General features: G+C 43.8%; 1 protein-coding gene across 1 annotated transcript in view; it reads right to left on the bottom strand.

The window, feature by feature from the left end:
- Positions 1-12,049, bottom strand: part of ANKRD6 (ankyrin repeat domain 6) — a 150,063-nt gene that overhangs the window by 50,670 nt on the left and 87,344 nt on the right. Inside the window, exon 2 of the mRNA XM_016208128.2 lies at positions 7,619-7,882. Coding sequence (XP_016063614.1) covers positions 7,619-7,738 — 120 coding nt within the window. The 5' untranslated portion in view covers positions 7,739-7,882. The remainder of the gene's footprint in view (positions 1-7,618; positions 7,883-12,049) is intronic.

Genomic DNA, 12,049 nt, shown 5'->3' with positions numbered 1-12,049 from the left:
ATTGCTTTGGTTAGAAATCTGTGAAGTTGGTACAAATCTCTGGGAATGGTGTGCATGTGGTGGGGGCGGGGGGAGCCTTATAGGACAGCCTTTTTCTCCATGGGCATTGAAGGAGAGGAGCTGGGAAGGGGTGGTGGAGGATTGTGCTGAAAGGGGCAGGGACAGTTTAAGTGCTGTCCTAAGTGTGGGCCTCAGAGCCACACAGGGCTGGTTTCCTCGAAGGTGTAGCACCTCCAACTTAATGGCCTTTGTCCCCTTACTTCCTGCTCAGCACCTCCCTTTCCTTACTGGTATTGCACAGATCAGAGCACAGGCTCCTCAGAGCTGTTGTGAGAATTTCAGAGACAGTATATGCAGAGCACTGGCAAGTGCTGGTACAGCCACTTAACACACATATTTAAATGTCATTTTATGTCTGGAAATTGCTAAAATAATATATGCTTATTTTAATAAGTGGAACAATACCATGGAAAAATCTATGAAAGCAAAGCTAATCATCTTCCCCACCAGGGAACCAATGTTAACAGCCCCATATTTTCTACATGATTCTCTTTGCTCCCACGAACACAAGAATTTGTTTGCATAGAGAAGTATATTTGCTTCTTAACCAAAATATATCATACTATACCCATCACCTGCTACTTGCTTTTTTCATTTATCAATGGATATAACTGGTCAATATAAGTCTCAGTTCTCTCTCCCAGTTTCTTTCTGCATAAGCATATGTGCAAATATGTAAGTTTACATAAATTAGATACACATGACACTGTATAAGTTTGTATATGGTCTTTAGTTCTCTGTTTTCCTTGCCTCCTTCCCCTCCTTCCCTACCGCCATAATGTGCCCCCCACATTGCCCCCTCTTGAAGTTTCTGCCTGCCCACTCTGGTGCACTCTGGGCAGCTCTCTCTCTGTGAACAAGCTTCTTGAGGCTGTCCGTGGTCTGTAGTTCTTAATCATCTAAATCCCTATGTCATTACTCAGGAGCAGTGGAATGTATCGATAGAGAGTTGTTAAACATTAATTTTATGAATGAACTTGCATTTTTCTTCTTAATTAAACCTGCATCAAATAACCTTTGTCTTGTTAATTTGGAGAAAACAAAAGCTGGGGTGAAACATCCCAAGGATCAGCTTCCTAAAAGTTCTATAAAAAGATGTTCTACCTGTGAATTACTACAGACTCTCAACTCCAGCTATATAGTCAGAGTTTGGCATCAGAAGCCATGCAGAGGGTTTACTAGACTGCAAAGTACCTCCTGGTATTGAGGTGACAATATTAAGCTATATGTGAAGACATATAACTAAAATGTGAGGTGACTGTGGAGAGAACAAATTCATATAAAACCAAAGGTGAGTTCTTATAAAACCAAGGAGTTCTTGCAAAGAAAAATCCCTTTTTTCTGTTTTAGTACCAAACATCTTCAGAAGTGTCCAACTCTAAAAATAAAATCTACATATGTATATCTCACAAGATTCTGGGGATGAGCAATACGTATGTGAAAATAAATTAAAAAGTGTAAAATGTTATATACATGTAAATATTGTTATTGGGATACTGCTTTACTAAAGTATCTGGACATATGAGGTCCTAGTCAGTAAAACACGTGCAGATTCTATCTACTATGTGTAAGATGCCAAGGAAGACGCTCTCATAAGCAGCAGCCCACAGGAAGTTCACAGTCTGAAGTTATAACCACATAGGTAAAACATGGTGGTTAAGAAAGGCCTCTACAACTGTTAGCATAGTAAGTTGGAGCACTAGGGAGTCTCACCCATTGGCTGAGATGGAAGCAGGGAGAGGTTCTTACACAAGTGCGCCGAAAGCCAGAAAGATCAATGGATAGGGCCTGAGCATGCCAAAAGCTAGAAAGATGAATGGACAGGACCTGACCAGAAAGCTAGAAAGATGGATAGATATAGCCTGATAGCGCCAAAAGCTAGAAAGATGAATGGCTAGAACCCAAGTGCACCAACAGCTAGCAAGATAATTGCATAGAAAAAAGCCCTCCCTTTCCTCCCGGTAAGAACCGCAGGCTTGAACAGGAAGCGGAGATGGTCTTTGAGATAGGAGCCCACCATTCTCCCTTTCCTTCTGCACTAGCACCTGTCTCACGAGTTTGGCTTTTGTTATGGCAGGCAGCGGAATCTGCGTTTAAGTTACAGAACCAGAAGGCCAGGGTTCCATTCCCAGTTCTGACAGTTTTGAACGGGAACTTTGGGTGGGTTACCTAACCTTTCATTGCCTCATTTTCTCATCTGTATAATGGGATAATAGAGTTGAGCGAGACTTAAAAGACTTAATCGTTGTAGAGCTCTTATAAGAGTAGTATGCAATTTATACTCAACAGCATTATTCCCCTCATTCAGCATATATGGTGCTTATGGTAGGAGTACTGTGCTAGGCACCGGAGGGGTTACAAAAAATACCAAATATTTTGTGCCTAGATTTTATAAATATGACAACATGTGTTATCACACTCAGTTCTTATCGAAATCCTCTAAGTTTTATGAGGAAATTGAGACTTAAGAAGTGAAGAAATTTGCCTGCATCAGTGGTTTTCAGCTAGGGGTGATACTGCTGCCCTCTCCCAGAGAGGGGGACATTTGACAATGTCTGGAGACATTTTTTGGTTGTCACAACTAGGCAGGAGGAAGTATTGCTGGCATCTAATGGGTAGGGGCCAGAGATGCTGCTAAACATTCTACAACACATAGGACAATCACCCACAACAAAGACTTATCTGGCCCAAAAATGTGAATAATGCAGAAGTTGAGAACCCCTAGCCTACATCAACAAGTAGTTAATAAGTAGTGGCGCAGGTGCTTGACCTAGGTCTTTGGATTCCAAATTCCAGTGCTTTTCTTCTGTGTCAAACACAGAGAAATGTAAGAGAAACTCTGACCCAGGTCAGAGTGGTACTCTGCTGGGGAGTTCTGAGCACCCAAAGAGCAGAATCCAATAATGATAGACATAGAACAAATAAAGAGCAAGTGTTTCATCTGCTGAGAGGACAGCAAGTATCATGCAGGGTACTGTTCTCTGGGTGGACTTCCTGGCGGTGGTGGCTCCTGAGCTGGGTTCTGAATGGGCAGGCCTTAAAGGGGCAGAGTTTCCCAACAACAATGCTGTAAGCTCAAAAACCATAAAACATTGCCTTCAAAGTTCTGAGGCAAAATAATTCTTTCTCATCTTAGGTTTCATATCAAATTGTCAATTTACTGAGTGGGTAGAATAAAGACTTTTTTTCAGACATGGAGATTCTCAAAACATTTTCTCTCCCATGTTCCTTCTCTTAGGAAGTTCAGAAAATATGCACCACCCATGTAAGAGTGATGTGGGTTCTGGCAAAAATGATCAACTCTAGGAAAAACAGCAAGTTATAAAAGAATGGAAATGTAATTACAGTATACTTACTGGCTCACCAATGAACAGCATTTACGTAATCATATGGATCTGTTAAAAAATTGTGATATAACTACATTGGGAGAATATGGGAGAGAAAGGAACAATAGATTACTATGTCTAAAACTGATCAATCTCTCCCATACACTCATTTTCAGGAAGACATTAGACCTATGCTATTCAATATGATAGCCAACAGCCACATGTGGCATTTAAATTTTAATTAATTAAAGTTAAGTTTAAAATTCAGCCCTGGCCAGTTTGGCTCAGTGGTTAGAGCATTGGCCCACATACTGAAGGGTCCAGGGTTCAGTTCCAGCCAAGGGCACATACTTTGGTTGCAGGTTTGGTCCCCGGTGCATGCGGGAGGCAACCAATCAATGTGTCTCTCTCACATCAATGTTTCTGTTTCTGTCTCTCTCTCTCTCTCTCTCTCTCTCTCTCTCTCTCTCTCTCTCTCTCTCTCTTCTCTCTCTCTCCTCCTCTCTTTTTCCCCCCTTCCACTCTCTCTGAAAAGCAATGGAAAAAATATCCTCAGGTGAGGATTAAAAAATAAAAAATAAATAAAATTCAGTTCCTCGGTCTCAGTAGCCACATTTCAAGTATTCAATAGTCATGTGTTGCTACCCTATTAGACAGCACAGACATAGGACATTTCAACATTCCAGAAAGTTCTGTTGGACAGCACTTGTACTAGAGGGTGTACCACATCAAAACAAGGTAGTAAACCAAGAAAGAGAAAGCCATTGGGGTCCAGAAAACAGAAAATCAACATATATAAAAGTGGCAAGAGGCATCCCTAGGATACAAGTAAAGAGATCCTCAGACAGCTGTCAGAAGGATCACTGCCCTTTGTCTCTAGAGCAATCAACTAAAGATTTGTCTATTTTGTCATTCTTTCCATAAAACCCACTTTTGGTTTCATTGATTTTCTGTAAGTTTTTTCTATTTCCTATTTCATTCATTTCTGCACTAAGTTTTATTATTTCCTTTCTCCTTCTCTGGATTTGGTACTACATCTTTTCAAGTACAAAAATCCACAGATCAGTGGGGACAGGTGGACCTTGAGGCTGGTTTCCACACAAACTGGCTCCAGAGTTGCTTTTTTGTCAAGTCACACCCCTCCTGTGAGCTTTGGCCTGAACATGCTGAGAAGATAGGTCTCTCTGCCCTGGGTGGGACCCCAGGCTCTTCCAGCAGTATTTGAACTTACATTTTTAAAGCTCCTGGGTGCATGCATCACTTTGATAAAAAATAACTGTTAAAAAGCAAGTGATGTTAAAAAAATAAAAAGGTAGATCATAACAAGTTTTGGTGAGGATATAGAGAAACTGGCACCCTCATACATTGCTGATGGGAATGTGAAATTGTGCAACCATTCTGGAATACAGCTTGGCAGTTCCTTAAAATAGGGAACATAGATTTACCATGGGACCCAGCCATTCCGCTCCTAGGTATCTATCCAGAGAAATGAAAACATGTCCACACAAAAACTGTACAGAAACTTTCACAGCAGTATTATTCATAATAGTTCCAAACTGGAAAAAACCCAAAATGTCCATCAACCGACGACTGGATCAAAAATGTGCCATATCCATAGAGTGGGACACTGTTCTGCAGTAAAAGAGAATCAAATACTGATGCTACAATACAATGAACCTGGAAAACGTTAGGCCAAGTGAAAAAAGCCAGCCACAAAGGACCACACAATGTATGATTCCATTTATATGAAATGTCCAGCAAAGGAAAATTTATACAGACAGAAAGTAGATTAATGGCTGCCAGGAACTGGGAGTAGGAATGGGAAATGACAGCTAAATAATACAAAATTTCTTCCTGAGGTGATAGAAATGTTCTAAAATTAGAACATGGCGATGGTTGCACAACTCTGTGAATACATTAGAAATCACTGAATTGTACACTTAAAATGGGTGAATTTTTTGGCATGTAAAGTTCTACCTCAATAAAGCTGTTTTTTAAAACAGCAAATGAAGAAGCCTATTTTAAAAAGAGAACTTGCAGGCTATGAGGTATGTGCTTTAATGTGATTATTATAACAACCCTGAAAGGTTGGTATTGCTATCCCCTTTTTACAGATAAGGAACCTGAGGCTCAAAGAAGTTAAGCAACTTGTACAATTAGCAAACAGAGCAGAGTTAAAAATGTGTGAGTGTGAACCCTAATTAGAGAGCCCATGCCCTTTCTCCTATTTGTGACTGCCTGGGCCCTGAAGCACTATGGGTAGATCACACAGGGGTCGGAGTTAAGGTTTCCTTCACCCTCAATTCCACACCACCTAGCAACCTAGTCACCACATTTGTGTAGAGTGCAGTTAGGACAATGAGTGACCTTTGAGTAGTCCAAGACTTTCTATCACTCTAGAGACCAGCATTGTGATATTGTGATTTATAAGAAGCAGCATATATTTGCTCTTAGTCTCCATTCCTGGCTCTTAGTCTCCATTACAGCTCCCCAAACCCTTGGAATTTCCTAAGTGATAAGAGCAATGGGAACATCTTTTATTATAATAGTGTTGTCATCAGTTCTTCAAATAGCTCCAGAGCCAAAAATAGGTAAAAGGAGTGCGTCATTCACAACAAACTCTTTTCAACCACACCTGAATTTATGAGAATGAGGTACCTTTTGGAAAACCCCTAAGGATGGGGGCTGGTTGCCAGGGAAATCAACCATAATTAAAGGACTGGAACTTTTAGTTTCAGGGAGGGGAGAGAAGCTGGAGGTTGAGTCATTCACCAATGGCCAATAATGTCTATTTAATAAGCCTTCATAAAAACCCAAAGGATAGGGTTCAGAGAACTCTGAGGTGGTGAACACAGGGAGATGCTGGGAGGGTGGAATGCTGAGATCACGGAAGTTCTGTGCCCTTTCCCCATATCTTGCCCTCTATATCTTTTCCATCTTGCTGCTCCTGAGTTAAATCCTTTCATAATAAACCAGTAACCTGGTAAGTAAAATGTTTTCCTGAGTTCTGTGAGCTGTTCTAGCAATTTAATCTAATCCAAGGAGTGGGTCATGGGAACTTCCGATTTATAGCCAATTAGTCAGAGGCAAAGGTGACAACCTGGACTTGCGACTGGCATATGAAGGGGTAGAGGTAGTCTTGTGGGACCAAGCCCTTAACCTGTGAGACCCAATGTTATCTCCTGGTAGACAGTGTCAGCATTGAATTAACTGCTTGGAAGTGCTGGAAAAAGTACACATTGGAAATATGAACTACAGAGACTACATGTGAATAACTAAGAATGTGAGCTGGCCAATCTTTTCCACAGGAGGCCAGAAGTTAACAGACATTACTATTTGAAAATTAAACTTTGCCTCTCTCCAAAGCTTCCCCCAGGGTGGCCTGGAGGGTGGACTCGAGGGTACAACTTGCAGTTCTGCCATGCAGCAGCTGAGGGACCCTGAGCAAGTAACTTAAATCCCTCTGTGCCTCAGTTTCCTCATTGATAAAGAGGTGCTGAAAAGAGAACCTCTTCTAGAGACTGTGCTTAGAGCAATGCTAAGTGCTGAATAAGTGTTTGCCACCAGCGTTATTTTGTCTATGTATTTAAACTTGTCATTTAACTGTGCAGAGCCTGCTTTTGCTTAGCTTTGCAACGAAACTGCCCTTTGGCCCATTATCTTCTCTTGTCTACCATGGTGTTATCTGTTGGTGAGCAATGTCCTCCAACACTTACCACACATTTTCACTAAGCCATATGAAATCAAAGCCCATAGAGGCTGTGGTGGTAGTCTGGTCCAAGTCTGTCATTATACAGATGGGGACAGTGAGGTTCTGCATAACTGAGGGATGCCCTGTCCACAAGTCGGTCCACCACCCCAGGAGGCCTATCTAACGAGATTATCGAACAAATGCTCTACCCAATAAGCTTTTGTGTCCCAACTTCTCCAGAGAGCTCTCCTGTCCATTTGGTTGAAGAAGTAGGTAAGAAAAAGCCACACTGTGATTTTAAAGACTGTCAAATGCTAATTATGAGTTCCTCCATTTGAAAGAGCTCAATGAAAGCGTTTTTAATCCCTTTTCCTTTTGTCCAAACCTCCATCACTGGGGGGGGGGGGGGGGGGGGGGGGGGGCGCGGGAGAAAAAGCCAATTCTTTGAAAGCTTCGAACCCAACAGGACAGTTTTGAGGACAATGGTTAAGGAGGAGGCTTTTCCCCAAGGATGGCTAAAGCGGTTTCCCCCTCTTGTTACCTTGGTAACCGCTACCTTGGCGCCCTTGTTGATGAGCTGAACCACATTCTCCGCTTGGCCTTTGTATGCAGCTATGAGAAGGCGTTCTGAAAGCGCTGCGACTGCATCCTGCTGGCTCATGAATTAAGAGAGAAAGAGGTTTCCAGAGAGAGGTAGACACGTCCCTTCAGCTCCACACAATGCCACTGGCCCGGGCTGGCACCCACGGAGACAGACGCTCCCGATCATTGGAAGGCGCCTTGATTACTATGCCATCGTCGCGACCTAGGAGTTACAAAACAAAGCTGCCATCAGTGTCACTCAGCACACAGGATAGGCCATGTCTTCTCTCTGATTTTAGGGCATTGTGCTAAGTGCTCATGGCAGAGGAGGGGAGCTGGGGAGACAGGACAGCAGGAAGGACACTTGGCACAGCAAAGCCCCTGAACTTATAAGTGGCAGGCAGCAGATGTGCCCCCCTCCCTCCTTTCTACCCCTTTGAGGGACTCTGGGTTCACCAAAGAACTATGGCCAGAACTGTAAGGTCTGCTCTGCATTTCTGTGAGGGTCAGCAGAGGCCTGAGAGAACCTCCCAAGCATCACCTGGTTTCTGTACTACGTATGATCACAAAGGGCTTTCTGGGCCATGTCCTGTGGATCCACCACGGCTAACATACCAATTCCCCTGGCAGGTCAGGTGCCTGTAGAGCACACCCAGAGGCCCTGAGGAGTGGGTTCTCTACTTGGGGTTTTCTCGCAGCATTTACTGCCGTTCCCTTCTCCATCTTTTTCTCACTGCAAAGAGTGCAGTTTCCTGTGTTCTGGAACAGATGGAGAGCTGGGCACAGGCCTGGGCCGTCTCCTGGGTCCAACTGCTGCTGAAACAACCTACCTCGGGAACAACAGGGGTGCTAGACACACTGGCAGTGCACACTGCCAACCGTGCTGGGAGGGGCTGGTCGAAAGCTTCCCAGCTTAACAAGGGGGAAGTGAATGGCTTACTAAAACCACCTATAGGCCACTCAGAGCACTGATCTGAAGGTATTAACTAGTAGTAAACTTAAGCTCTTCTTTCCACCAAATGGTCAAATGAATAGGTTAGCCCTGGCCGGTTTGGCTCAGCGGTTAGAGCGTCAGCCTGAGGACTAAAGGGTCCCGGGTTCGGTTTCGGCCAGGGGCATGTTCCTCAGTTGCAGGCTCTATCCGCAATCCTGGCCAGGTGTGTGCAGGACACAACCAATTGATGTGTCTCTCTCACATTGATGCTTCTCTCTCTCCTTCTCCCTCTCCCTCCCACTCTCTCTGAAAAACAATGGAAAAAATATCCTCGGGTGAGGATTGAAAAAAATAAAATTAAAAAATAGAAAGTTAAAGACTAACTCCTCCCAGTAGCCCTGGGCCACCATTACACCAAACCAAAGCCAGTGGTAATTACTTGAAAGGTGAAGGGTTCTTCGGGTACAAGAAGGAATGCTTAAGGATCTGATCCACAGCAAGGAAGTGAGGGCTTCTTTGAGTTTTAAAACGTACTTATTAAAAATACCAATATATGCAAAAGGAAAGAAAGTGCTACAGCAGAGGACAGCACCTATTCTTCATCCCAGGCCCTACCTCCCACTCTAAATTTGAAGGCACAAAATATACAGGCATCTTTTACAGTTGCTTTCAGGCAAATCCAATGCTCCTTTCGATCTCTGAAGATTAAAGAACTGGCTATGATGGGAGTGGGAAAGGTCTGGACTGTACCACGCTGTACCTCCCATTCACTGTGACATCCAGGCAGGCCACCTCACCAACCATTCTGGGAGGCTGGGGTCAAAGGCTCAGACATAACAGAAACATAACAACAAGACTGTGGGGATTAAGAGGGTATTTCATTATGTGAATGCATTGGCCAAATGTGAACATTATAACTTCCGAAAGAATTCTTATCTCTCTCCAACTTGCAAATTATCAAATTTCACCTTGTCATCCAAAATACCCAAAATGCAGGTAAAGACTCTCAAGGAAACAGAAGAAAGGAACCCTTACAAACGATCATTCTCTGGTCACCAGGCTTATCACAGGCAGAGACTCCTCCTTTAGCTGGAGTCAGAGACCCTGGAATCTGTTAGAAATCTCTGCTGAATGAATGAGTCCATGAAAGAATAAAGTTGAAACTCCAAACAGAGAGAAATGAGCTGAAAATGCTTTGGGAAATTCCCAGGGTCAAACAGAATGACAGTAGTTTAGCCTTTATGCTTGCCAGACTGTCTCGCTGTTTGGAAGTGGTTTATTTTTGTAAACATAGGACACATTGTCTCTCTTTATTCTGGGAATCTGTGGTACTTTCAAACCAATTATACTGAGCTTCTGCTCTGTTTGTCCCAATACCGAAAAAACACTCCAGGCCCAATGGCAGGAAAATGCAGAATATTGGCTGTGGCTTCTTGAATGATCTCCCTCCCACAACCACATTCTTCTCCATCTACTCAATTGTTATGTCTGTGCACTGGACCTAAACCGCCACTCTCCCATCCCCAAACCTTTCCTGCAATGGGCCTGAGAATGTCTCAAGTACAACGGCCTGGTTCTTACAAATATTGTTATCATGGCTAAAATTTTACTCATTCTATTCCATAGTTTAGCTCCTGGGGACAGAGATCTGGCTGCAACCTCAGTGCATGTCATCAGCTAAGGTCACAAGCTCCAGACCAGAAGTGCTGTCTGGTCTCCCCAGCAACAGATGCACCGGGTCAACAGGCCTGTGGTACACTGCCAGACACTCCCCTCCCACCCTCCTGTCCCATGCAATAAATTCAGCCTCTTAGACACAGATAAAAGCACAACTACACTTTGTCATGGTTGCAAGCTACTGAGATAGCCTTGCTTACATAATTACCTTTGGTAAACAGCCCTTTGCAAATCCAGCACACATTACAATTTTTTTTTTTTTTTGAAACAGAACAACACTGCAATTGTGAGCAAATGTTAGCCAATCAGAAGGGGGGGGGGGTTTGTTTTTCAGTGACAGCTACTGAATACAGAAATGATCCCACTCCTCACCCCACCCCACCCCCTCCTCTGGCTAGGCTCACCTGAGGCACAGGGCAGCCTCCAGAATAGGAGAATACTATTTTGGATACATGCCCACCCCTCCACGCCAGTAGCACAAACTGCCTGCAAAATCTGGCACAGAATCCCAGATTTCCAATTCCTGGTCTGTTGCTAGCACCAACCCTGTGTACTTGGGTATCTCAAGTTCATTCTCAAATTAAATCCAGTAATAGCCTATTGCTAGGGCCTCCAGCATTCACTGGCACTTGCATTTGAGGGGTGGGTGGGAAGAAATGAAAGTGTCTGAGTCTTCTTTTCTGCTTCCTTTCTGTTTCCTCCTCTACCTCCAGCTTTGGGTGGGGGTGCAGGCCCAGCTCAGCCTCCCTGCTTCTCTTGTGATCACTGCCCTACAGAACAATGACCCTCATCCTTTTCGAGTGAGGAGCTACTCAGCTTCTCATCTGATACCTCTGAGCTGACAAATCAGGTCAGGCAGAGGCAGGCTGGGGGAGAGGAACAGGGGGAATGAAGGACCCCCAACAAAGAGTGAGGAGGAGAGAGGAAGCATGGTGTGGTGACCAGTCTACAATCAACGAGTTAAACTTCCCGGCCAACCTGTTGGGTACCCAGGCTGCAGCACCCCGTTCCCTCATTAAATCTGAGCCGCCTCTTCCAAGTGAATCAGCTATCATTCAAAACACTTCCCATCGCTGGCGGTGAGGAATCTCTTCTGCCCCAACTCTATCAATCACATCCCTCTTTGTCACGATGCTCATTTTCACAGTGTTCTGCAGAAAAACCTTAATCACAAACATGCTGCCAGTTCTCTAAGCAGAAATGAAATAAATGCATGATCATAAATATGTAATGAGTATCCTGAATCCAGAAGAGAATTTAGCTTCCAATAAAGATTTCCCTCCTTCCTCTCAGCCCACTGCCTCATTTTCACTGCTCTCCAATTTGCAGATTCTTTTTGTCTCCCATAGCAAATGCCAGAGGGCATCCCAGCTGTTTGGTCTGTGATGCCATCAGTTTTCTTTTTATAGCAAAAGGTCTAGGAGGTTTGCTTTTGCTGTTTTCTTGAGGATTTACAACGAAGTCTCCTGTTCCCAATATCCCAAAGCCACTATATTCAGGCAAAATATTCTAGAAGAGATATGCAAACAGGAGTTGCAGCCAGGGACATTTGTAACACTCTCAACAATAAAATTTTTTTTTAAAAAGTCCCACCAGGCATCATGCACAACCTCCCCAGAGATGATCCACAGGCGCCCAGGCACCCAGGCACCAGTCCTTAGGGATCACTATCAGTTACAATAACTCACTTTGCTCCTACTGCTCCAAACCCTGCATTAAGGAGAGACTGTACTCACATCTGGGGGTCTGTCCTCCCCATTCTACCGCGGGATAACTGCA

Source organism: Miniopterus natalensis, chromosome 5, assembly GCF_054644295.1.
Source record: "Miniopterus natalensis isolate mMinNat1 chromosome 5, mMinNat1.hap1, whole genome shotgun sequence".
Taxonomy (NCBI): domain Eukaryota; kingdom Metazoa; phylum Chordata; class Mammalia; order Chiroptera; family Miniopteridae; genus Miniopterus; species Miniopterus natalensis.
Note: the sequence above shows the minus strand (reverse complement) of the source record. Positions and strands in the feature narration are given on the sequence as shown.